The sequence below is a fragment of the Geotrypetes seraphini genome, chromosome 1 (genome assembly GCF_902459505.1).
Source record: "Geotrypetes seraphini chromosome 1, aGeoSer1.1, whole genome shotgun sequence".
NCBI classification, from domain to species: Eukaryota; Metazoa; Chordata; class Amphibia; order Gymnophiona; family Dermophiidae; genus Geotrypetes; species Geotrypetes seraphini.
This window is the reverse complement of record NC_047084.1, coordinates 519105308-519132902: the sequence shown is the minus strand read 5'-3', so window position 1 is coordinate 519132902 and position 27595 is coordinate 519105308. Positions and strand designations below refer to the sequence as shown.

The following is a 27595-nucleotide window of genomic DNA, read 5'->3' as shown; positions in this document are numbered from 1 at the left end:
GGGGGTGGGGAGTGCGTCATGGGCAGGAGGGCCTGAGATACCTCCTGCCCATATTTTAGGGGCAGTGGGGGGTGCATCATGGGCAGGAGGGGTTGGGCTCACTCCTGCCTGTATTTTAGGGGGGTGGGGGGTGCGTCGTGGGCAAGAGGGGTTGGGCTCCCTCCTGCCCGTATTTGAGAGGGGGGTCGCGGGTCGCCTCGGCAGGAAGGGTTGGGCTCCTTCCTGCCGGTATTATTTTGGGGGTGGGGGGTGGATTGCGATCGCGATAGGAGAGATTGGGCATCTCTCCTGTTGCGAGGGTGGGGATTCTGTAACCGGTGTTGTTTTTGACAGACGCCAGTTACAGAATCCAGCTTTTAGGCGAAGGACTGGCCCCCTCCTTTGCCTAAAAGGTCTTGTTTTGGGTGTTTGGGACTTGGGCAATTTTTTGGTTGATAATATGTTCTAAGTTTAGACGTAGTGGTAGTCTGGGCGATTAAACTCTTGAACGTAGAGATAGGCCATTCTCAACAAAAACCTCATTTTGGATGGTTTTTTTTTTTTTTTTTTTTTGAGAATGGACATTTTCCCTGCTGCTACTTTCAGCGTTTAGGGCCTTAGGCCAAAAGGAGACTTAGACTTTTTTTAATTATGCCCCTCCACAGCTTTCTATAAACACAAAGAGAATCTCAAGGATGTGTAGTTTATTCCACTGATAGCAAGTAAGGCTTACAGACCATAAATTCATTTTACTTATAAAATAAAAGTAACAACTAATTACAGTTTGTAATAGTGGATTCACTGAGGGGCTCTCTTTCAAAATTAAAAGTAAAATAAGTCAATGTGTTAGATATTCATCATGTTTGAGGATAGTGATATTTTAGCTCTTGTCTTTTGTATTATTGTTAGAGAATGTTTTCAGCTTTGAATACTATATTTTTCTCAATTGAACCCATGGGACCTAAGAGAGACAGGCAGAGCTCTGGAATCTAAATGTGTAGATGAGACGATGATATAGGGAGGAGGGTTTTAGATTTGTTAGGAACTAGCAACATTCTGGGAAAGGAGAAGCCTATTCCAGAAGGATGGACATTAGAGAATGACACGGGGAAAAAAATCTGTCCCCGTCGCCGCCCTGTCCCACCATCCTCTGCACCGCCCCGTCACCGCCGTTCCCTTCACTGCCATCCCTTTCACCGCCCCGTCACCGCCACTGCCATCCCATTCACCGCCCCGTCACCGTCCCTGCTGCATCCATATAAGCCTTAGTACAGTAATATTTAGCTTATTCCTTTCTTATAAATCAAAGTTCCTGCTGCTGAACTAGAGAAAGAGATGTTCAGCTGGCAGGGCTTTTTTTATAAATTTTTATTAACACAACTAATATACTACTTTATCCCAACGCAAAAAATAAATAAATAAATAGAATTTTTTTTTCTACCTTTGTTGTCTGGTTTCTGCTTTCCACATCTTCTCATTCAATTCCTTCCATCCACTGTGTGTCTTCTCTCTGCGTCTTCCATTTGCTGTTACTGTGCCTCTCCCTTCACCCCCCCCCCAATTAGTCTAGCACCCATCTTCTTCCCTCCGCTCCCCCATTGTCTGGCATCTGTCTTCTTCCCACTCTGTCTTCCATATTTCCCTTCAGGGTCTGTTCCTCTTCACCCTCCTTCAATGTCTGTCCTATTCCTTTCCACCACCACCCTTCCCTCCCTCCTTTACCATCTGTTCCTTTCTACTACCCTTCAGCTCCTCTCGCGTGGCCTATCTATCTACCTTCCTCCCTCTTATTTTCATGGCACGTTACAATGTAATTTGTGCAAGCCACTGGAGCCTGCGAGCTCGGTCCCTGTCCCATCCCCACAAACCATCTCGCTTCTGTGCTCCTATTTTCCCCATTTCTAATATCTCCCCTATGTATCTGCCATTGCCCCTCCCCCGTGTCCATATACCATCCCCATGGCATGTCCCCTTTATGTATCTGTCCCTATGCCCCATGCACATAATTTTCCCTCTTTCTGTTACCTTCCTGTGTCCAGATTTCCCCTATCTTCCTCTTCCATACCAATGTGTCTCTTTTTTTCAACCCCATCTAGCTTTTTTCCCTCTTTCTCCCCCCCTTCCCCCCCCTGCTTCTAGCATCTGGCTCACCTGCCTGTCCTTCCCTTTCTTTCCTGCTGTGGATTTTTCTTCCGTCTTCATCCCCTTGGCCCATAATCCTTTTCCCTTTCACTCCCTCCTTCCAGTTTGAGCCGGGAACACGAGCGATCGCACCGTCCCCGCAGCCACCACCCGCCTGCCCAATCGATCCTAGTGTTTAGCCAGCTCTCTCCCTTCTCCTCACCTTAGTTTGTAGGTTTTCTTTTTCGGCGACCTGCACGCTTTCCCAAAGAGCCGGCATATAAATGTGAGCAAATAAATAAGTGTTTGGCTCAGAACAAGGGGCTAGATTCACGATCCATTAACGATCCGATCTGTGAGGTTGCCGGCCATCCGATTCATGATGCGTCCTCATTCAAATGGAGATGATTGTTGTCACACACCCAACCAACCACACGGATCACTGAAGAGTGATCCCGACCCATGCGCAGACTATCTTCTTTGCCTGTAGATGGTTTGTGCATGCTTACAGAGCTTAAAACTTTTTTTTTACTTCACGAGCCCATGGTTTTAACCTGCTTTAAACCTGCAGGTTAAAACCACAGGCTCGCACTCCAGGGAAGGGCAAGAGAATCAGGGCAGAGAGTAGGACAGCAAGAGAAGAGTCTGGGCAGAGAGCAGGGCGGCAAGAGGAGAGTGTGGGCAGAGAGCAGTGCGGCAGAGAGCAGGTTTTTTTTGTACAAGCAGGAGAGTCCTCAGCAGGAGAGTCGTGGCGGCATTGCTTGGAGGGCAGGAGAGTAGTCGCAGTGGCAAGAGCCTTAAGTTAACTTTAAAAAAAAGCCTGCAATGCTTGGATAAGAGCAAGGAGACTGCTTCTGAGGGGCAGGAGAGTCGGCAGTAAGCAGTCGTTTGTTTTTGGATCGGCTAGCTCAGTCAGTGTTCCTCTTTTTTTAGTGAATCGCTGCCTGTCAACATTTGCATGCCATTCCCCTCATTTGCATGCGCGGATCAGATCGGGCATGGATAGGATCGGGAGTAAGGTTAGTGAATCGGGTCGGGGCCCCTAAGTGGGCGGGACACGATCGGTGTCCTTAGTGAATCTAGCCCAAGCGTATCTTTGAAGGATATCACCAAAACAGGAAAGATGGGACATCCTGATATTACATTATATGAGGGATTTCTATTCCGCCATTACCTTGAGGTTCAAGGCGGATTACAAAAGATTTATGGTTGGTCTATTACAAAAGGAGATCAGTGGACATGACTAGTGAAGATAAAGAATAGGGTAGGCAGTTTCGGAGAGTCAGGAAGAAGAGAGGAGGAAGGAGGAATCCGTGATGTTAAGACTTATTCAGGGATTTCTTGAAGAGTATGGTTTTTATTTCTTTTCTGAATAACTTGTAGTCTGAGGTTGTTATCAGTAGATTGGAGATCTGGCTATCCAGTCTCGCTGCTTGAGTGGCCAGGAGGCCATCGTAGAGTTTTTTTTTCCGTTTCACTTCTTTGATTGGTGGGTGTATGAATAGGTTGTGAGTTTTTCTATGTCTGGTTGAGGTATTATGAATGAGTCAGTTGTTCAGGTTGGGCTGTCTCCATTTATAGTTTTGAATAGTATGCAGTAGAATTTTAATAGTATTCTTTCCTGGATTGGGAGCCAGTGTGAGTTGATGAATGTGGTCGTGTTTCCTTAAGGAGTAGATAAGTCTTAGGGCTGTATTTTGAATTGTTTGTACTGTAGTTGTTTGGTCATTGTTGCAGGGCAGGGGAGATAGAGGATGTTGCAATAATCTAGTATACCCAGGATAAGGGATTGTACTATGAGCTGGAATTGTGTTCTTTCGAAGAATTTACAGACTTGTCTAAGGTTTCTCATAACAGTGAAAGATTTCTGTATTGTTTTGTTTATTTGTGGTTGCATGGGGTAGCATCTGTCTATTGTCATGCCTAGTAGTTTTAGGGTGGTTTGAATGGGGTATTTGATTGAGTTGATTTCTATGTTGATTATAGTTGGGATTTTGTTATTTTCGAGGAGGATGAATTTTGTTTTGTCTGGGTTGAGTTTCAGTTTGTGGTCTTCCATCCAGTTCACTACTGTTTCCAGAGTTCGGTGTAGTGTGTCTGTTATGGTGGTCTTTGGTTGATCAAAAGGTATGAGGATGGTGATGTCATCTGCATAACTGTAGGAGGTTATGCCTAGTTTGTCCAGGTATGTCCCGAGGGAGGCAGTATATGGGTTGAATAGAGTAGGGGATAGTGGAGATCCTTGTGGTACCCCGCAGGGGTTGGACCAAGGTTCTGATTTTTCTTTATCCGATTTTACTCTGTATGTTCTGGATTTTAGGAAACCCTCAAACCATGAGAGTACTTTATCCGAGATACCTATTGTATCTAAAATTTGCAGTAGAATGTTAAAGGGACGTTGGAAAGCAGTGATCACAGTAAGATCTGCTTCGACCTGGACATGGGGACAAAACATTGATCCAGAACGACGGCCACAGCACTGAACTTCCAAAAAGGGAATTATGAAGGGATGGGACTCATGGTGGGGAAGAAGATTAAAAAGAGGATAAGCACTGTAAAAACGCTAGAGCAAGCATGGTTCATTTTTAAGGACACAGTTACCGAGGCGAAAAATCTATATATACTGCGTATCAACAAGGGATCCAAGAGGAAAAAGAACCGTAGTGGTAGCGGTGAAGGAAGCGATCAGAGACAAGAAGACTTCATTTAAGGAATGGAAAAGGTCAATAACGGACGAAAACTGGAAAAAGCACAAACAACAGCAAAGCAGGTGCCATAAGGTGGTAAGAGGGGCCAAAAGAGACTACGAGGAAAAAATAGCCAATTAGGCAAAAAACTTCAAGCCGTTCTTTCGATATATTAAGGGGAAACGACCCATGAAGGAAGCGCTGGGGCCATTGAATGAATAAAGGGAGTGCTAAAGGAGGACAAAGCCATCGCAGACAAACTGAACACATTTTTTGCGTCTGTATTTACCGAAGAGGATATACACAACATACTGGAAACTGACAGGCTATACGCAGGAAATTAAGATGGAAAACTGACAGGGTTGACGGTCAGTCTAGAAGAGGTATGCAGACAGATTGATAGGCTTAAAAACGATAAATCACTGGGACCGGATGGCATCCATCCAAGGGTTATCAAGGAACTGAAAGGGGCTATAGCTGAACTGCTTCAACTAATAGCCAATCTGTCGATTAAATCGGGAAGGATTCCGGAAGACTGGAACGTGGCGAATGTTACGCCGATCTTCAAGAAAGGTTCGAGGGGAGATCTGGGAAACTACAGACCGGTGAGTCTGACCTCGGTACTGGGAAAGATGGTAGAGGTGCTGATAAAGGACCGCATCATTGATCACCTTGACGGACATGATCTGATGAGAACCAGCCAGCATGGCTTCAACAAAGGAAGATCTTGCTTGACGAACTTGCTGCACTTCTTTGAGGGAGTAAACAGGCTGATAGAAAAGGGTGACCCGGTCGACATTGTATATCTGGATTTTCAGAAGGTGTTCGACAAGGTTCCGCATGAACTACTACTTCGAAAAATTACGAGCCATGGAATCAAGGATGAAATACGTGGATTAAAAACTGGCTGGCGGATAGGAAACATAGAGTGGGGGTAAATGGACAATACTCGGACTTGAAAAGCGTCATGAGTGGAGTGCCGCAGGTTTCGGAGCTTGGACCCATGCTCTTCAACATATTTATAAACGACCTGAAAATTGGTACGACGAGTGAGGTGATTAAAGTTGCAGACGATACGAAGTTATTCACAGTAGTGAAGATGCAGGAGGATTGTGAAGACCTGCAACCTGACATAAACACGCTCGAGAAATGGGCCACAACATGGAAATGAGGTTTAATGTGGATAAGTATAAGGTGATGCATGTCGGTAACAAAAATCTTATACACGAATACAGTATGTCCGGTGCAGTACTTGGAGAGACCCCCCAGGAAAGAGACTTGGGAGTAATGGTCGACAAGTCGATGAAGCCGTCTGCGCAATGTGCGGTGGCGGCAAAAAAGGTGAACAGAATGCTAGGAATGATTAAGAAGGGGATCATGAACAAATTAGAGAAGGTTATCATGCCGCTGTATCGGGCCATGGTACACCCTCACCTGGAATACTGCGATTAAAATGGTTAAGGGGCTGGAGGAGTTGCCGTACAGTGAGAAGTTAGAAAAACTGGGCCTCTTCTCCCTTGAAAAGAGGAGACTGAGAGGGGACATGATCGAAACATTGAAGATAATGAAGGGAATAGACTCAGTAGATAAAGACAGGTTGTTCACCCTCTCCAAGGTAGAGAGAACGAGAGGGCACTCTCTAAAGTTAAAAGGGGATAGATTCCGTATGAACGTAAGAAAGTTCTTCTTCACCCAGAGAGCGGTAGAAAACTGGAACACTCTTCCAGAGCCTGTTATAGGGGAAAACACCCTCCAAGGATCCAAGACAAAGTTAGACAAGTTCCTGCCGAACCGGAACGTACGCAGATAAGGCTAGTCTCAGTTAGGGCACCGGTCTTTGACCAGAGGGCCACTGCGTGAGCGGACTGCTGGGCACGATGGACCACTGGTCTGACCCAGCAGCGGCAATTCTTATGTTCTTATGTAATAAGACTGACTTGGTCTTAGGGAAACTCCTGGTAACTTATTAAAAAAATTATTAAAAAGCAAAGATAAGAGTATGGCGCAGTGGTTAAAGTTGCAGTCTTAGCCCACTGAGGTTGTGGGCTCAAACCCATGCAGCTCCTTATGGATCCTGGGCAAGTCACTTAATCCCCCCATTGCCCCAGGTACATTAGATAGAATGTGAGCCTGCCGAGACAGATAGGGAAAAATGCTTGAGTACCTAAAAAATTAATGTAAATTGTTCTGAGCCCCCTTGGGAGAACAGTATAGAAAATTGAAAATAAATAAATAAAAGAAATTTAAATCTGTTTGTACATCTTAGAAAAAGGACATTATTGTTCATTAATTGTATTCTAATGGTGTATTAATGCATGAATATTATTTTATTTACACATTATTTACACATTATTATTTTATTTACGCATTATTTTATTTACAAGTGATTTAGGGAACAGTGTATACCAATTCGATCAATGGTAATTATTTATTTTTTCCATTAATTTTTAAATCTAGCATGGGAATAAATCATGACAATGAGCACCCATCCTGTGCAGATGGTGTCTATATCATGTCCGGGGAATGGATAAAAGGACAAAATCTGGGTGATGTATCATGGTCCCAGTGCAGCAGAGAAGATCTTGAAAGATTCCTCAGGTAATTCACTAAAGTTGCAGCACCACGTTATACACAGTTTTACTTTTACTACTACAACGTATCATTTCTATAGCGCTGTTAGATAATTCGTAACACGGTACATATTGAAATTTTGGACTTTAAAAAGAAAAGAAATCGTGGAAAATGGGACTTATGAGGAGTTGAGTGAGTACTTTGCTTATGGTAACTCATGTTCTGAAGGTTCACAAAAACAATATAATTATTAGTATTGAGAGGGGTTTGGGGTATTTATTGAATGGATTTCCCCCTCAAAATTGAAGTGTGATTTTGTGATTTAGGCGGATGTAAAGTTTCAAAAATGTATGTGTATATATATATATATATATATATATATATATATATATACACAGTGGTACCTTGGATTACGAGCATAATCCGTTCCAGGAGCATGCTCGTAATCCAAAATGCTCGTATATCAAAGCAAGTTTCCCCATAGGAAGTAAGGGAAACTTGCTTTGATATGTTTCCACCCCCCACCTTCCCCCTCCCCCCCCCCGAGGCCAGCAGCGCTGCTCCCCCCCCCCACCCATGAGAACCGGCATTGCTCCCCCCGAAGGCCCCCCCTGCGAACCGGCACCCTACCCCTGTGATCCGGCACCCCCCTGCCGCCATCGGACACCCCCCCCCGCCGCAACCTGAGGTCCCCCCAACCCACCCGAACCCTCTAATTACTTTGCTGTAGCCTCCGCAGCGGCACTGGCACCAGCATGTCCTGTGCGTGGTGCCGGTGCCTGAAGATCTAATTCCTGTGCTGGGCCTTGAGAGTTCACGTTCGACGTGAGAGTTCACGTTCGACGTGAACTCTCAGGCCTTGCACAGGAAGCAGATCTTCAGGCACCGGCACCACGCACAGGACATGCTGGTGCCGATGCCGCTGCGGAGGCTACAGAAAAGTAAGAAGAGGGTTTGGGTGGGTTGGGGGGACCTCAGGTCGTGGGGGGGGGGGATGCCGGATCCCGGGGGGAGGGTGCCGGTTCGCAGGGGGGGGCGCTCGCAAATCGAAGCGTGCTCGGTGTCCGAGGCGCCGATATTGCGAATGGTTTGCTCGTCTTGCAAAACACTCGCAAACCGGTGCACTCGTAAACCGAGGTACCACTGTGTGTGTGTATATATATATATATATATATATATAATAAAACCCTAAGCGCGCATGCACACTTAGGGTTTCGTGTTCCCTGCCGCTGTGGTATGTGATCCGTGGCCGGATTCTATTTTAGAACGCGGCGGCAGGGACACTCTGGAGCTTCGCCCCCTCCCACCCTCACTGACTGTGAAACAAACCGATTTCGCCACCACCGTTCCTTCTGCTCCCCCCTTTGGAGTGTGCAGTGCGGCCGTGCATGTGGACCCGGAGGCGCAACGAGAGTGTAACGGGGTTCCTGGGCAGCTGAGCGCAGTCCCCGGGTGGCCGCAGCCTCCCAGCTCGCGTCCAGAGCTTTTCCGGCACCACGAATTTCGTGTCCAGTCCACCCCCAGCGACAGGTTGAGTGCCACTTCGGCCTCGAGGCCCAAAAAGTGCAGGCCCAGGATGCTGCTGCCGCCCAGCAGCAAGAGGACGCAAAGGCAGGCGAGGAGGAACAGCGGGGGTCTCTCTTCCATGCTTCCCGGACGCAGCCTGTATTTTGCTGGCTCTGCCGGTGACTCGCCAATCTGCATACCGGCGGGGAGCAGACAATGTAAGGATGACGCCCGACCCGGAGAAGGGGAGGGGGAGAAGAGGGTATGAAATTGAGGGAAGAGCAAGGGAGAGGGCCGATCTTTTACCTGAGGGAAGAGGTAATGAGACAGCTATGCTAAATTACTGGGGCCAGAACTGAGAGGTGAGAGATAATGCATCTTAAGGGGTAAGGAGAGACCTTGATCAAAGGGAAGAGGATGAAATGGGGCAGATGAACTGGAGGGGGAGAGGGAAAGGGGGCTGCTTTGGGGGAGGGGTGTGCTGGGAGGCAGACAGTTTTGCTTGGGGGGAAGACAGAAGGGGGCCACGGAGAGACAGTCAGGGAGAAACTGGAGGGGGAGAGGGAAAGGAGGCTGCTTTGGGGGGAAGGGTGTGCTGGGAGGCAGACAGCTTTGCTTGGGGGGGTGAGGGGGAAGATAGAAGGGGGCAACGGAGAGACAGTCAGGGAGGAACTGGAGGGGGAAGAGGGAAAGGAGGCTGCTTTCTAGCACCCGTTTATGTAACGGGCTTAAACACTAGTGTATATATATATATATATATATATATATATATGTGTGTGTGTGTATGTATATGTATATATAAACACACACACAACAAAGATCCAAAGGAGGAGTGGGGTGAATTAAATAACTGAAAAACTAAACAAACTCCCCATTAACTATTGATAAACTAACTGGGCACCAAAACAATTTTCAGATGAAAAAAAATGCCGCAGTATTAATGGTGAGGAAAAACCACTCTACCAAACCGATGACTTAGGTATAAAAAAAACCTTTCAGCACAAGAAAACTGTGTGTATGACTTTATTCCCTCACACTTCTGACTTGGAAAGTGGTCTTCCTCATAGCCCTCATGTCTTCATGCCGGGTCAGTGAACATTAAGCACTAATATCGGATCCATCCTATAGAACTTTCTACCATGAAGAGGTGGTTCTCTGCACACATTCATCCCAAAGGCCATCTCTGAATTTTATCTCAACCAGCCTGTAGTTCTGCCTGTCGTCTTCCTAGGATAGTGTGACCATATGGCTCCAGAAAAAAAGGAGACGGATTGAGACATCCAGGTTTTACTTCCATTGAACGCAACCAAGATGTCTCAATCTGTTCTCCTTACTTCCATTGCTTTCAATAGAAGTAAAACCCGGATGTCTCAATCCGTCCCCTTTTTTCTGGAGCCATATGGTCACACTATCCTAGGACCACATTTTCACCCTGGTGAAGCAGCTCTACAAACATTAGGCTATAAACTTGCACAAGCCTATTACTTGGATCAAACCAAGTCTCACAGAACTGCCACTCAACTTTTTATCTCACAAGAGAAGTCCTACAAAGTTATCCCCTGAGGAAGCCAGCATGGCGAAACCGGGATCCCAGTTGGGAATTGGGAAATCACTTGATGGGGTGCTGAGTTAGGAATATATTGAAAAATTGTGTTTCACCCTGAAAATCATCATAGAGGATGAGAAAATTGCTTCAATTTGGAAAAGAAAAGCAGAAGATAAGTACAGACAGACAGAATTAAAAGTTTAACATTATCTTTTGAATGAACTGTTTTAAAATGTATTATTAGTGTGATGACTGAGAAGGAGTGTTTGCCACGTTGGTGTGAAAAATAAGCACTTAGATCAGCTTTTTCTGAGCACTAATAAAATATAAAAATAAACAAATTAGTGGTAAAAAAAATGATTTTATAGTTAGTAACTTCTAAGATATGAGAATATTAGATTTATGAAAGACCTGGAAATATATATTTCTCCCCTGTAGTTAAAAAAGTGAAAATTTATAAAATGAAGCCAAACTTATTGAACTATATCACACACTCCATACTATAAACCATGGAAAACCCAGTGATATTCTTTATAATCTATATTTACTTTTCTCTAACAAAGTCCATTTTTTATGAGCAGAATATTGACTTTTCCATATATATATATTTTTTTAATGTATGGATGTTTCCAGGTCAAAGACCAGTAATTGTTTGCTTCAGACAAGTCCCCAGAGCCTCAGTTCTGTGACTGTGCCTTTTAGGCTGCCAGGAGTGACGTATACAGCAGATGAACAATGCCAGAGTCTGTTTGGACCAAAAACCTCCTTTTGTCAAAAAATGCAGGTAAGATGGGAACCAAAAGCGAGCTATTTATGTCGGAGAGAGAGAGAGAGAATGTACATAATATCCAGTCTAGGAGTGCACCTAGTTTTGGCAGCAAGAATATTTACTATATAATGTACAACCTGTTGTAACGCTCACTTTGTGGGAAATGTTCTGTAATAGTGACTGCAGTTGTGTTTTGAAAACTGACAACTGTGAGTTTATTTTAATGGATAGATCACCTGATTATAAACATTTTAATGAGAATTTTGAGGAAGAACTGGTCACAGGCTTTTATAAGTCTGTGCTCTGTCTTTTCTTTTGATAATCTAATTATTTATGAGGTACCTTCTCACAATTGTAGTAATTTGTAAGTGGGAGCTGCCTTGTAGGTACCCTGATATTGCACGGTGAGAGCCTATTTTATAACGGCACCTGAGTGCCCAGATTCTGTTACAAAATACTAGCATAACCTGGTATTGGTACACCTTACATTCCGGCACCTGTAGTTTCACCAGCCCAAATGTGGCAGGGTTGCAAAACTTCTATAGTCTATAAGTTGTGCATGTAAATGGCAGCCCTATCTGTGCCCAGTGGCATGGCAAGGGTGAGCGGTGCCCAGGGCGGTGGCACATCTTCCCCATATATTTTAAACTTTGATCCAAGCAACCACCAACTTGCTACCCGCATTGGCTTTGGCACTCTTTTTGACGTCACTTCCTAGACGTGGGTCCTGGAAGTGATGTCAGAAAGACCGCTGAAGTTGACGTGGGCAACAAGTTGGTGGCTGCTCATGCTGAAGTTAGAGTATGGGGGAAGGGGCATGTTCAGGGGGAGGAGTGGGAAGGGAGGGGTGGAGAGCAGGAAGGGTGCCAGCACCACAAGCAAGACTGCACCTGGGGCAGACTGCCCCCTCCCCCTCCTTACTACGCCATTGTCTGTGCCCCTCCCATTCTCCACTTGTGAACCCCCACCTTGCATTTGTGTGCCCTTATAGGACAGAGTTTAGGTCCTTAGCTGTCACATACTTTTAAGTGTGCACTTACATGCTCAAGTAGTGCTTAATTGTGGTCTCTCTGTTATAGAGTTTCCTTTAATATACTTCTCCTGACTTAACAATTAACAAAAAAAAAAAAAAAGAAGAATGAACTATAAAGAAAAGGTTATACATTGCAGCTTTTATATACATATAGAGTATTTACATATGCATATTGCAAATAATGACATTTTTTATTTTGTCATTAACAAAATGTTACATGTAGAGAAAACTGATTGCATATGCATTAAAATTAGAATGTTATATATTCCATGGTTCTAAAATTCTATGTTGTATAGCATTCATAAATCAGGAAAAATATCTATCTGTAGTTCACATGGCTATGGAAGAAGAGCCTTTTCTTTTGCATAAGTTCTAGAATGGGCAGGACAAGCAGGAGCTTTTCTATGGTAAAAGGGGATGAATCTGCCATAGAGGGGTCTTTGTTATGGGAAGGAATCCATAATGTTAGGTTTGCTTACAACATATATATCACTTTAGGAAATAAAGAGAGCTCAAGCATGTAAAACATGGTTTAACACAGAAGGAGAATACAGTTCCTTAGCAGGTGGCCTCAGTTTCAGGCCTTACCCCACCACTGAAGGCCTAAGGAAAAGCCACTTTTAATCTAGAGAGGTTGCTAGGCAAATATATTGAGAATACAGTTTCATATCTAAGGTATCAGGTAATAGAAGGCTATATGTGGCAAGAGACCTCAAGGTGTGCCCTATCAGAAGGAGACAGGACTAAACGTTTATTCCCTTTCCTTAGATATAGTTTCTACCCAAACACGATGCCATGTTATTGAGTCCCAACTCTCTTCCTCAGACAGAGTGCTAATAATGAAACTTAAGAAGGAAAAGACAACTTTTTAAAAACAAAACAATGCACATAAAATAACCCAAATTATAGCTACATGATGCTAGGTTCCACATTTGGAGTTGCCACCGAGGAAAGGATCTAGGTGTCATCATGGACTGCTTATTGAAATCTTCAGCTCAATATGCAGCAGTGATCAAGAAAGCAAATAGAATGTTAGAAATTATTAAGAAAAGAGAATACAACAAAAAAATCTAATGCAGGGCTTGACAAAAGTTTCTTAGGATCTAGGAGCCAGACTTAGAATGACTGAATTCCAGAGGTGATCTGGGAAATTATAGACTGGTGAGTTTGACGTTTGTGCTGGGGAAAATGGTAGACACTATTATAAAGAACAAAATTACAGAGCATATACGTAAGCATGGATTAATGAGACAAAACCAATGTGGATTTAGTCAAGAGAAATCTTACTTCACAAATTTACTACATTTCTTTGAAAAGGTGTGTGGATAAAGATGAGCTGGTCAGTATTGTATATCTGGATTTTCAAAAGGCATTTGACAAAGTACCTCATGAAAGACTTCTGAGGCAATTAAAAACTCATGAGATAGGAGGTAATGTTTCATAATGGATTAAGAATTGGTTAAAAGATAGAAAACAGAGTAGGGTTAAATTGTCAGTATTCTTAACGGAAAAGGGTAGGTAAATAATGGGATTCCCCAGGGGTCTGTGCTGGATTGCGGCTATGGATTAGACACCTTGCAAATAGAATCCTCCAGGGACTACCTGAAAGAAGATTACCGAAGGTAAGAACCTAATTTTCCATTCCTATTTTGCAGAAAGCTGGCTGTGATGGGATTTTAGGCTCTTTGTCAAGAGAAGATCACTGTGGTATATGCAATGGTAATGGAAAATCGTGTAGAATCATTAAAGGCAATTTTAACCGAAGTAGAGGAGCAGGTAAAAATTTTCATTGTTATACTGCACATGCTAAAAATTTATACATAAAGTAAATATGCACAAATCCGATATGCAGAATCTCACTAAAAGATACACAAGAGTGAATTGAGAGCATTGTTAAAACTATACTTTTTAAAGGACAGTTGAAACAGATCCATGGATAGTTTTAAATATATCCTACAAGTGAAAGACAAGTATTGTTATATCAGAAACATTGGAGCTGTTTTACACTTACTGTACTTTAATAGCAGCTTTTGACATGCAGTAAGTGCAAAGGCTTTGATTGTTGGGGGGCATGCTCAACATGGCCTTTGCAATTACTGCACTGAAAAATTTTATACCTCACATTAATAATAATCACAATTAACATGGAAATACTCAACACCACTTCTTAAGGAGGTGTTAAAAAGTCAATCCTGTTAAACTAGGCATCAGTGCTTACATGCCTCTTTAGTATACACTTACCCATGAAAGTGTCAGTGGGGTGCCTGAGCAATATTTTTTGTAACTAATCTATGGCTGTTGCTTTTGTGACCCTCTGCCTTCTAATTACACTTAGGGCTCCTTTTACAAAGGTGCATTAGGGCCTTAACGCGTGGAATAGCGCACGCTAAAATGTCATGCGCGCTAGCCGCTACCTCCTTTTCTTGAGCAGGGGGTAGTTTTTCAGGTAGCACGCATTAATCCAATGCGTGCGCTAAAAATGCTAGCGCACCTTTGTAAAAGGAGCCCTTATTTCTTTTTCCAGATAGGAACTAATTTTTCGTTTTTGAATGGAATATAATTTCCTTGACCACCTCTGTTTGGTGGGCTAAAATGTTGTATATTACATTACACTATGGAGACCTCATATTTTCTTCCCTTTCCCTATTTTCCTTTGCAAATTTTATTGTAATTTACCTTATTGTTTTTCCCCTTTAAATGTAACGGACTTTGTCTTGTATTGTTTTATTACCTTATTTTATACTTATTGTAAACTGCTAAGATTTTAACATTTTTGTTTTATATTTGTGGTATATTAAATAAATTGAACTTGAACTTATATTGTCTCTGATTGTGTGGGGGGGTTGGTTTTATTTGGGGGGGGTCAATTTTCAGATTTCCTGTTTTCAAGTGAATACTTGATTGTAAATTTTGAAGTTTTTCTCAATATAAAAAGAAAATGAAACTGGATTTATACATGTTCATAGCATGAAACAGATTAAGAATAATGAATGGTGACTGATAAATGGCAACACAAACTGAAGACCTAAGCTTTTTCCAAGGCTTTATGAGGAAATACTTTTGATAGGTTACTTGAAAATTTGATAATGGATAAAATAATTCTTATTAAACCTCTCTAGGTACACCTTTATATATATATATTAAACTATTCAAGCTGAAACACTGAAAAACATTTAAACTTTGTGCATTTTCTGACTATACATTATTTCTTACTGTGTAGGCTATGTGGAGGCATTGGTGATTCCAGCAGGGGCAAGAAGGATCAAAATTGTGGAGGAAAAACCAGCTCATAGTTATTTAGGTAATTGGCTATCATTATGCATTGCTCGTATTTAATATGTCTGTTTTGCAGATAACTAAATGCAGCTTCCTCACCCCACCCCCACCCCCATCCCCATCTTAGTTTAAAGAAAGTGTAATCCAGGCTTGTATTTTCTGAATTTTTGAATGCTGGGAAATGAATTTACCATTTTGTTTAAAACACTTGAAAGGTTAAAAAACGATGTTGAAATGGAGTTGTTTGATTTTCAAAAAGATTATTTTTCTTTGACAACAGTCAAGACATTGAGGCTACTGCTTAGTAAGGTTGCTAAGGTATGAGAGGCTGCTGAAAAATTCTCAGCCCAACCAAGAAGAGATTGATATGGAGCCAATGATATGAAATGAAACAAAAAGTGCCAAGAAAAGTATGGCATAACTTGTACGTTTCATGGCTCCAAATCATTCTTTTCTTGGTTGGGCTGAGAACGTTTTAGTAGCCTCTCTTATTGTGATGTCATAATGCCTCATTCCACCAATACCTATGAGCCAACCTTATCAGTAATGTCACAATGGCTTGATTTCCCTATACCTGTACCCATTTACTAGATGCATTTTCCTCATTGAAACAAAGTGTCAAGAAAAGTGTGGAATAACTTGTACATTTCATGGCTCCACATCAATCTCTTCTTGGTTGGGCTGAGAACTTTTCAATGGCTCCTCATACACGTATGTCTTGGCAAAGAAACAAGAGTATATTTATGCCTGCTCTTGAACAGATGTAAAAATACACCTCTGCCTGTTGCCATTAGATGTATGTTTAAAAGACAAATTCAGAAGCGATGGGATACATGTACTCTTTCTTTTGAAAATTGCCACTGTTTTTACAGGTAGGTATGGCAGCTATATCCACTTGTGCAACTGATCCTAAAATTATGTTCCACATGTAATGTCTCAAAATAGTTTTCCTTTACCAGGCCATAAGCTTTTCACTACATATGAAATGCTAAATGAAATGAGGTTTTAGGACATAAAAATAAATAAGAAAATATCTGAACCAGATATTCTGTACACACAATATTGGTTTGTAAGGACATTTTATGATACTGATTTTGATGCTGTATCTTAGAGCAGCGTTTCTCAACTCGGTCCTGGAGTAACCCCTTGCCATAAACTGCCTCCATTATATGCAGATTTTTTCATGCATATTCATTGTGGATATCTTGAAAACCTGACTGGCAAGGGAGTACTCCAGCACTGAGTTGAGAAACACTGTCTTAGAGTGTTAAGACCAAATTTCATTTCACCTACAATTATCTTTGGAGGAACAAATAGATTATTGGACTATCTCTCTTAAGACAACATTGGATCAGGTTGCTCCTATGAGGGAATTCTGGATTGCTTGTTGAAGAGCTCTAGTTGGGTATTATTGTTATATTTGATAGTTGTGAGGATTGGCCACTGTTGGAAACAGGATCCTGGGCTTAATGGACCTTCAGTCTCTCCCAGTATGGCAACTCTTACGATCCTATAAGTTATTTATGTCTTTTATTTTTTAACAAAGAAGTGATTGATCAATTATGGAGTTCATTAGACCTTGTCAGTTTAATGGATATCCAGTTTCTTGTTCTACATCACTCCCGCTGTTAGTGTGTGCTGGATAAGTGTCCCATCAAATTTATTTCTTCAACTTTCAATACCTTTAATTGACTGGTCTCATCAGTTTGCTGCTGTCATTAGGTTGTCTACAACTGAATTTGGGGCAAATTGTATTAATATCAATACCTAAGTCTCAAAGCCCTGATTTGTAATCTCTTTCTAGTTATAGGCCTATCGCGGGAATTCCATTCCTCACCAAACTTCTAGAAACTCTTGTAAGTAGGCAATTATCTAAATATTTAGACAGATTTCTTTGCTTGCACCCTATGCAGTTTGGCTTTCAATCCCAATCCAGTACTGAAGTGTTACTGCTTGCCTTAGTTATAGAGATTAAAGTTCTTTTAGTTTTGATAAACAATCTATATTACTCCAATTTGACAAAGCAGCATTTGATTCAGTGGATCATTGGCTACCGCTGAAAAGATTGAGTGAGATTGACCTAACAAGATCTGTATTAAATTGGTTTGGAGAATTCCTGTCTAATTGATCTCAACGTGTCTGAAAGAACAAGATGTGCTCTGATAACTGGCAGCCAAAGTGCGGGGCTCTCAAAGGTCCCCCCCCCTCTCCCTGATGATGATCAATCTTTTTATGAGATCTCTAGGTTCTGTTTATTTGCTACAGGATGAAAATCTTTTCTCTCACACAGATGGGATCTAGCTAGGTACTTGGAACCTGGGTTGACCACTTTTGGAAACAGGATACTGGACTTGATGGACCTTTGGTCTGTCCCAGTTTGGCAATTCATATGTTTATACTTATTCCAGTATGTGCTACCATTAGTGACACATTTGATAGGATTTTATCCTATATAAATAAACTTCAAAGATGGGCTATTAATTTAAACTTAAAGTTGATGCCAAAACAAAGATATTATGATTCAGAGGTCCGAACATTCAGGTCCCTTCAGAAATTTTATTACCATCAGGATTTTCTCTACTTGGGAAAGATAGTTCAAGAGTACTGGGAGTTATTTTAGATTAACCCACTTCTTTTGAGTCATAAGTGAGATAACTTTGACAACTACCAAACTTTTAGGAAAAATGTAAAAACTTATTTTTTGATATCGTCTGATATCACAAATTTTAATGCTATTTTAATGTTTTTGTCCAGCTTTTCATTATTGTAAATCGCATAGAACTTAGATCATTTTTTTAACAAACATCATTTTGCGTACTTTAAGTTGTTGATGCTACAACATTTAGACTATTGTAACTCTCTATACATTAGAGCACTTCCATCCCGCTGACAAACTGACCAAACCACTGCCTGTGGCCTCCTCCACGCGTGCCTTCCGCCACAATCTGCCCCCAATGACACAACTTCCTATTTCCTCTTGGGCTCGGACCACGGCAGAAAGAAATCATGGAGGAGACCGCAGGCAGATGTTTGGTCAGTTTATCAGTGGGATGGAGAAGACAGGGCAACAGTGAGCTGACTCCAAAAGGAAGGGAAAAGCACCTTGACCCACAGGGGGACCCCTGAGAACTGCAGGGCTCAAACACCAGCCCTTCTTCCATCCCCCTGGATAACACCTCTGGACCTGATCAACTCTTTCCCCCCCCCCCCCCCCGTGATATGGTTTCTCTCTGCCGCGGCAGGTGGAAGGCCCCAGCGGGCTACAAGAAGTAGAGTGTTCTCTCATTGTCGGCAGCCTTAACGTGCTGCTCTGCTGGTGTTGGACCTTCCTCCCGCTTTCGTGAAGGCAGGATTCTGCAGAGAGGAAGGCCCAACACCGGCAGAGCAGTGAAGTTCCTGAACCATGACACTGACCCCGGGAGCACCCCCTTATGGTCTGCACCCAGGGCGGACTGCCCCCCCTCCCCTTGGTATGCCATTGAAAACATGGGTATACGTTGAATACACACATATATGTACTCCTTTGGAACAGGTATAAATCTGCATATGTATGAAAGCTGTTAGGGTCTGCATTTGGCTGTTTATTCTAGAAAGATACATAGCCATCTATGTTGCCTTTATAAAATAGGTTCCTTTTGAACTTTTAATATAGGAGCCCTCTTATTTTAACATAACCCTTTAAGAAACTAATCTTAACATCTCTTAATTGAAGTTTCCAAGTTTATTTAAAAATTTGATAAAATCGCTTTTTCAGAATTTCAAAGCGATGTACAAGGAGACAAACAATTTATTAGGGAAACACTGACATACTTCGGACGAGATAGACAGTAAGACGAGAGGAAAATAATGGGAGGAAATACAATCAATATGGGAAAAAGAACAACAAAGGAGTAAAACATAGGGGACTAACATTACAAAGATAAGGCCTTGCCTGCATTGAGCATCGAAGTCAAACTAAATATGGAAGGGTAATTGTTCAAAGGCATCCCTGAAGAGATGACGTTTTAATTTTCCTTTGAACTTATCAAGGGTTTTTTTCTCCCTTACCTGGGTCGGTAATAGATTCCAAATTTGAGGAGCTGTGACTGAAAAGAGGGTGTTACGCCTGGTACTGATTGTTCTCAAGGATGGTATTGTAAGAAGATTCTTATTCTCTGATCTTAGAATAAGAAATGGATTGTAGGGGATAATCACTCTGCCTAGAAATAGTGGGGCTTTAAATAGTTGTACTTTAAATGTTATTAATGCCAGTTTGTATGTGATTCTGTGAATGATGGGTAGCCAGTGTGCATACAGTCTCAATTTTCAGAATTATTACAATTTATACTTCTTCCTCCGTATTCGCGGTTTCAGCAATCGATGTTTCAATTATTTGCGGTTTTTAGCTTGCTGGCTCCTCCCTCCAAATGATGTCAGCTTACATAGAGAAATCGCTGATTCTAAGCATTTACAGAGAAAATCGCTGACTCCCAGCATATTCTTCACCGTGTTTTGCCTTTCCTTCAGGAACAGGCCAGGTCTCCCACCATGTTATTCGCGGTTTCACCATATTCACGATGTTTTTTAATAGAAAACAGCGAATAACATATGAAAACAGTTATTCACGGTTTTCCTGTATTTGTGGGTCTGTTAATCCTCTATCACAGCAAATACGGAGGGAGAAGTGTAGTTTAGTTTTCTAGGGAGGAAGGGAGAGGGTTTTGTTATTTTTATTTCTTTAAAAAATCACATTCTTTCACATTCTTGCTCTGAATGGCTGAAAACAGCAGTAGTGGTGGGGATGCTAGGGGGCAGAGAGAGGGAGAAAACGCTGGTGGATGTAGGGTGGGGAAGAGAGAGAGGCAGATACTGGTAGATGTATGGTGGGGAGAGAAAGTGGCAGATACTTGTGGATGTGGGTTGGGGAGAGAGAGGGGCAGATGCTGGTGGATGTGGGTTGTGGGAGAGAGTGGGGGCAAACACTGGTGGATGTGGATTGGGTGGGAGGGGTAGACTCTAGTTGAAAAGGGGTGAGGAGAGGAGATAGACACTAGTGGAAGTGGTGTGGGAAGGGAGATGGGGACAGAAGCTGGTAGAAATGGTTTGGGATGAGAGAGGTAGTAGATTTTGTATAGAAGTGGGAAGAAATCGCAGACTGTAGAGCAAGCCTGGTCTTTATTTAAGGACACAGTGAGCGAAGCGCAAAATCTATATATCCCCAGATTTAGAAAAGGATGTAAAAAGAACCAAACAAAAGACCCGCCGTGGATAACTAAAGAAGTGAAGAAAGGGATAGGAGACAAGAAATGTTCATTCCGGAAATGGAAAAAGGACAAAACCGGGGAGAACTGGAAAGAGCACAGGAAGTATCAAAAAGAATGTCACCTCGTGGTTAGAAGAGCAAAAAGAGAATATGAAGAGAAGCTAGCCAGGGAAGCATGAAATTTTAAACCGTTCTTCAGATATGTTAAAGGAAAGCAGCCGGCAAGGGAGGAAGTGGGACTGCTGGATGACGGAGATAGGAAAGGAGTGGTGAAGAAGGAAAAAGAAGTAGTAGATAGACTAAACATGTTCTTTCGACAGTATTTACAAAAGAGGACACATCCAACGTGCCGGAACCGGAAAAAATCTTCAAAGGAGAACAAGCAGAAAAATTAACATCCATGGAGGTAAGCCTTGAAGATGTACACAAACAGATAGATAGATTAAAAACTGACAAATCTCCAGGCCTGGACGGAATCCACCCTAGGGTATTGAAAGAACTAAAGGGGGAAATAGTGGAACTACTACAGCGGGTTTGTAATCTATCCCTGAAAACAGGTGTGATCCCAGAGGATTGGAAGATAGAAAATGTTACGCCCATCTTTAAAAAAGGATCGAGAGGTGACCCGGGGAACTACAGACCGGTAAGATTGACTTTGGTTCTGGAGAAGATGGCAGAAGCGCTGATAAAAGACAGCATCGATGAGCATCTAGAAAGGAATAAACAGATGAAAACAAGCCAACATGGATTCTGCACAGGAAGATCATGCCTAACGAACTTATTGGACTTCTTAGAAGGAATTAACAAACAAATGGACAAAGGGTCCCCATAAACATCGCATACTTAGATTTCCAAAAAACCTTTGACAAGGTACCCCATGAACGCTTACTACGGAAACTGAAGAACCATGGGGTGGAAGGAGACGTACATAGATGGATCAAAAATTGGTTGGGTAGAAAACAAAGGGTAGGAGTGAAGGGCCACTACTCGGACTGGAGGAGGGTCACGAGTGGTGTTCCGTAGGGGTCGGTACTCTGAACGCTGCTGTTCAATGTATTTATAAACTATCTAGAAACAGGGACAAAGTGCGAAGTAATAAAATTTGCAGACAACACCAAACTATTTAGTGGAGTAGGGACAAAAGAGGACTATGAGGACTTACAAAGGGACCTGAACAAATTAGAAGAATGGGCAGCGAGATGGCAGATGAAGTTTGATGTAGAGAAATGTAAAGTCTTGCTTGTAGGAAACAGAAACCCGAAGTACAGCTATACGATGGGAGGACTGGTAATGGGTGAAAATACCCTAGAAAAGGACTTGGGGGTAATGGTGGAAAAGACAATGAAGCCATCGGCACAGTGCGCAGCGGCCTCTAAGAAGGCGAATAGAATGCTAGGTATTATCAAGAAAGTTATTACAGTCAGAACAAAAGAAGTTATCCTGCCTGCCGTTGTATCGGGTGATGGTGCGCCCAAATCTGGAGTACTGGGTCCAATATTGGTCGCCATATCTTAAGAAGGATATGGCGTTACTCGAGAGGGTTCAGAAAAGAGCGACTCGATTAATAAAAGGTATGGAAAACCTTTCATATGCTGAAAGATTAGAGAAACTGGGGCTCTTTTCCCTAGAAAGGCGGAGACTTAGAGGGGACATGATAGAGACTTACAAGATAATGAAGGGCATAGATAAAGTGGAGAGGGACAGATTCTTCAAACTTTTGAAAACTACAAGAACAAGAGGGCATTCGGAAAAATTAAGAGGGGACAGATTCAGAACCAATGCTAGGAAGTTCTTCACCCAAAGGGTGGTGGACACCTGGAATGCGCTTCCAGAGGGTGTGATAGGACAGAGTACGGTATCGGAGTTCAAGAAGGGATTGGATGATTTTCTGAAGGAAAAGGGGATAGAAGGGTATAGATAGAGGATTACTATACAGGTCCTGGACCTGATGGGCCGCCGCGTGAGCGGACTGCTGGGCATGATGGACCTCTGGTCTGACCCAGCAGAGGCACTTCTTATGTTCTTATGACAGAACAAGGGAAAGAGTGGAGAAATGCTGGGGGCAGGGTACAGAGAGGAGGGAGATGATGGAATGGGGAAGTGAAAGGGAAGATACTGGATGGAAGATGAAGAGGAGAGATACAAAGAGAATCAAAATATTGATGAAAGGGAAGATGGGGGAGATGTTGGATGGAAAGGGGAGGGGGAAGCTGTATAGATTGAGGGAGATGATGGAAAGTAGAAGTGAAAGGGAAGAGCAGGGAGAAAGAGTTTGGAGACACTCGATGAAAAGGGGGATAGGAGGCAGATGCTGGATAGAAGGAATAAATGCTGGATGGAAGAAGGGAGAGGAATAAGCAGATATTGGGGGGGGAGAGAGAGACAGAGCAGGGAGATAATGATGGAAGGAGAAAGAAAGGTTAGATATAGGAAGCAAACATTTTATAGAAGGGGGAGAGAAAAAGTGCAGAGCTAGTGAAAGGCTGGGAATAAGGGGAAATAAAATAAGAGCCAGGGTGAGGGAAAGAGATGGAAAGCTGCAAGTAGACCATAAAAAGGGAATTTGGAGAACTAGTTAAATCTGGATATAGAAGTAAGAAAATAAATTGAAGAAAGACGAAAGGAAAAGGAGGCGAGAAACAGCCTGGAAAAAGGCTTAAGGCGGAAGAAAACAGAAATGTAAAGGCAGAAAAAATAATTTTATTTTTAATTCAGGATAAAGGTTAATAAATATAAATAGAAAATAGAATTAAGATGATATCTTTTCATTAAACTAATTTTAATACATTTTTGACCAACTAACAAACCAAAACCTCTTTTCTCAGGTCAAGACAGCTAACTGAAAACTGTTTTAAGTTCTTTCAATAAAAATCATCTTATTTTCTATTTTTAATCTATATTTGTAATTCTTAATTTGTAATTTACATTATCCCAGGACAAGCAGGCATCATATTCTCACTTATGGGTGATGTCACCGACGGAGCCCCCATACGTAACACTTTAAAAGTGCATAGCCACTTTAAGAATTTATAAAGTTTGCAATAGCCCGAACCGCGCATGCGCGAGTGCCTTCCTGCCTGAAGTAGGGCGTTCGGTCCCTCAGTTTCTTAGTTTCCACGGAGCTAAGAAGTCAAATTTTCAACATGCCAGCGAGATCAGGGATTCTACCCCTGTTACTTCTTGGTACCCAAGAAGATTGGAGGAATGAGACCCATTGTGGATCTCAGAGCTCTCAACAAATTTCTAGTCAAGGAGAAATTCAGGATGCTCTCCCTCACCCTGCTTTATCCTCTCCTCAATCGGAACGACTGGCTCTGCTCTCTGGATCTCAAGGAAGCCTACATGCATAGCCCAATCCATCCGGCTTCCAGAAATCACCTATGTTTCCAAATCATTTGATGTCATTACCAGTACAAGGTACTTCCTTTTGGCCTGGCATTTTCTCCCAGAGTTTTCACGAAGTGCCTGATTGTAGTGGCCGCATCATCTCCGATCACACAGCCTTCCAAGTCTTTCCTTACCTGGATAACTGGTTGATCAAGGCTCTTTCATCTCAGGAAGTGGTCCAAGCAACACCTCAGACCATTTCTTTTCTTCAGTCATTAGGATTCGAAGTTAACTTCCCCAAATCATCTTCTTTGCCCTCAAGTCCTCCTCCTTTGCAACAATCAAGTAGTAATGTACTACATCAACAAGCAAGAAGGCACGGGCTCTCTCCTGTTGTGTCAGGAGGCCCAGAAAATCTGGACTTGGGCGACAGCTCGCAATCTGTTCTTGACGGCTGTCTACATTCAAGGGGAGATGAATTCCCTAGCAGACAACCTCAGCAGAATTCTTCAGCCTCACGAAAGGACTCTCGACTCTCCAATCCATCTTTGCTCAATGGGGCAATCCTCAAGTGGACTTGTTTGCGGCTCCTCATAATCATTGGTTGCCCCAGTTTTGCTCCAGATTTTACTCTCCTCTCCGTCTGACAGCAGATGCTTTTCTCCTGGATTGGACGGGCCTGTTTCCCCTCCACTTCCTCTCATGTTGAGATCTTTATTCAAGCTCAAGAGGGAAGCAGTCACCATGATTCTCATTGCTCCATGGTGGCCCAGGCAACATTGGTTCTCCCTTCTACTTCAACTCAGCTCCAGGGAGCATATACCTCTTCCAGTATTTCCTAATCTGCTCACTCAGAATCAGGAATCACTTCTTCATCCCAACCTGCAATCACTACACCTGACAGCTTGGTTTCTCTTGGGCTGAATCCATCTCACATACATCTTTCTTAGCCTGTTCGTCAAATTCTAGATTCCTCCAGGAAACCAGCCACTCGGCGATGTTACCAACAAAAGTGGACTAAGTTTTCTTCCTGGTGTCTTCTTCATCATCACGATCCAACATCCTTAGCAGTGGATATGGGGTTGGATTATCTGTTTCATCTGTCAGACTCTGGTCTCAAGTCTACATCTATCAGAGTCCATCTCAGAGCTATTACAGCTTTTTACATGCCAGTCGAGGGTAAACCTCTGACTGTTCATCCTTTGGTCTCCAGGTTTATGAAAGGATTTTTCACTGTGAAACCACCTCTCAAGCCTCCAACTATCGTCTGGGACCTTAATGTGATTCTTTCCAGCTTGATGAACCCACCATTTGAACCAAAGGCCACAGCTCATCTTAAATTTCTTACCTGAAAAGTGGTCTTCCTTATTGCTCTCACCTCTGCCATTAGTTACAAGCATTAGTAGCAGATCCATCCTTCATAGTTTTTCATCATGACAAGGTGATCCTGCGTACACATCCAAAGTTTCTTCCAACCATTGCCACTGACTTTCATCTCAATCAGTCAATTGTTCTACCAGTGTTTTTCCCTAAACCTCATTCTCATGCTGGAGAAACTGCTTTGCATACTTTGGACTGTAAGCAGGCTTTGACCTACTACATTGACTGGAAAAAGCCACTTCGAACATCTCCCCAACTGTTCATCTCTTTTGATTCAAACAAGTTGGGGCATTCTGTATCCACGAAAATGATTTCCAACTGGCTGGCTGTCTGCATCTCATTCTGTTATTCTCAGATTGGTCTGACACTAGAGAGTCATGTCACAGCCCATAAAGTTAGAGCTGTGGCAGCTTCTGTTGCTTTCCTCAGATCTACTCCCATTGAGGAAATCTATAAGGCTGCCACCTGGTCCTCAGTTCATACATTCACTTCTCATTACTGTCTGGAGTCTTTCTCCCGACGGGATGGGCACTTCGCAATACAACATTTATTCTCCTAAAGGCCAACACTCCCACCATCCCATGTCTGTTAGCTTGGAGGTCACCCATACATGAGAATATGCTGCCTGCTTGTCCTGGGATTATCCAGGGACAGCAGGCAGATATTCTCACAACCCACTCTCCTCCCCAGGTTGGTTTCTTAGCTGACTTATCTTAAACTGAGGGACCACACGCCCTATGTTGGGGGGGAAGGCACTCGCACATGCGCGGTTTGGGCTATCGCAAACTTTCTAAACTCTTAAAGTGGCGATGCACTTTTAAAGTGGTCCGTACCGGGGCTCAGTCAGTGACGTCACCCATACGTGAGAATATCTGTCTGCTGTCCCTGGATAACACCTTTTACGCTAAGTAACTGTGCTGTGTGTATCAGGGTAGAAACATAGAAACATAGAAAGATGATGGCAGAAAAGGGCTATAGCCCATCAAGTCTGCCCACTCTACTGACCCACCCCATTAAGTCTGAGTACTAATGACCTAGTTCCTTAACTCGACCCTCGTAAGGATCCTACTAGGGCATCCCATTTATTCTTAAAGTCAATAACGCTGGTGGCCTTGATCACCTGCTCTGGAAGCTTGTTCCAGTGATCTACAACCCTTTCTGTGAAGAAATACTTCCTTATGTCACTATCGAATTTCCCTCCTCTGAGTTTGAACGGATGCCCCCTTGTGACCGAGGGTCCCTTGAGAAAGAAGATGTCTTCTTCCACCTCGACACGTCCCGTGATGTATTTAAATGTCTCAATCATGTCCCCCCCTCTCCCTGCGCTCCTCTAGAGTGTAGAGCTGCAATTTGTTTAGTCTTTCTTCGTACGAGAGACCCTTGAGCCCCGAGTTCATCCTAGTGGCCATCCGCTGAACCGACTCAACTCTAAGCACGTCTTTACGGTAATGTGGCCTCCAGAATTGCACACAGTACTCCAGATGAGGTCTCACCATGGTTCTGTACAGTGGCATTATGACTTCAGATTTGCGGCTAACGAAGCTTCTATTGATACATCCCATAAGTTGCCTTGCTTTGGATGAGGCCTTCTCTACTTGTTTGGCGGCCTTCATGTCTGCACTGATGATTACTCCCAAGTCTCTTTCTTCTGAAGTCCTAGCTAGTGTTTCTCCATTTAAGGTGTAAGGTTTGCATGGATTTCTGCTACCGAGATGCATAACCTTACATTTCTTAGCGTTGAAGCCCAGCTGCCATGTCGAGGACCAGTTTTCCAACGTAAGCAGATCCTGCATCATACTATCCTGCAGATTGCTTTCACTTACTATATTACATAGTTTGGCTTCATCAGCGAATAGAGTTACTTTACCCTGAAGCCCTTGGGTCAAGTCCCTTATGAATATGTTAAAAAGGAGTGGACCCAGGACCGAGCCCTGTGGTACTCCGCTGGTCACCTCTGATGTCTCAGAGAGGGTGCCGTTGACCACCACCCTCTGACGTCTTCCACTCAGCCAATCATTGACCCATGCAATTAGTGTCTCACCTAACCCCATCGATTTCATCTTGTTTAATAGTCTATGGTGTGGGGCGCTGTCGAAAGCCTTACTGAAATCCAAGTACACTATGTCCAGAGACTCTCCCGAGTCCAGCTTTCCTGTTA

The 27595-nt window shown here is 42.9% G+C and overlaps 1 protein-coding gene across 2 annotated transcripts in view; it reads left to right on the top strand.

The window, feature by feature from the left end:
• ADAMTS19 (ADAM metallopeptidase with thrombospondin type 1 motif 19) overlaps positions 1-27595 on the top strand; it is a 192852-nt gene that overhangs the window by 120002 nt on the left and 45255 nt on the right. The window contains exons 9-12 of one of the 2 annotated variants that reach the window (XM_033928967.1): positions 7245-7385; positions 11113-11194; positions 13868-13988; positions 15433-15513. In XM_033928967.1, the coding sequence (XP_033784858.1) occupies positions 7245-7385; positions 11113-11194; positions 13868-13988; positions 15433-15513 (425 nt within the window). Of the gene's footprint in view, positions 1-7244; positions 7386-11043; positions 11195-13867; positions 13989-15432; positions 15514-27595 lie in introns of both variants that reach the window. The other variant, XM_033928966.1, reaches the window with a different exon arrangement.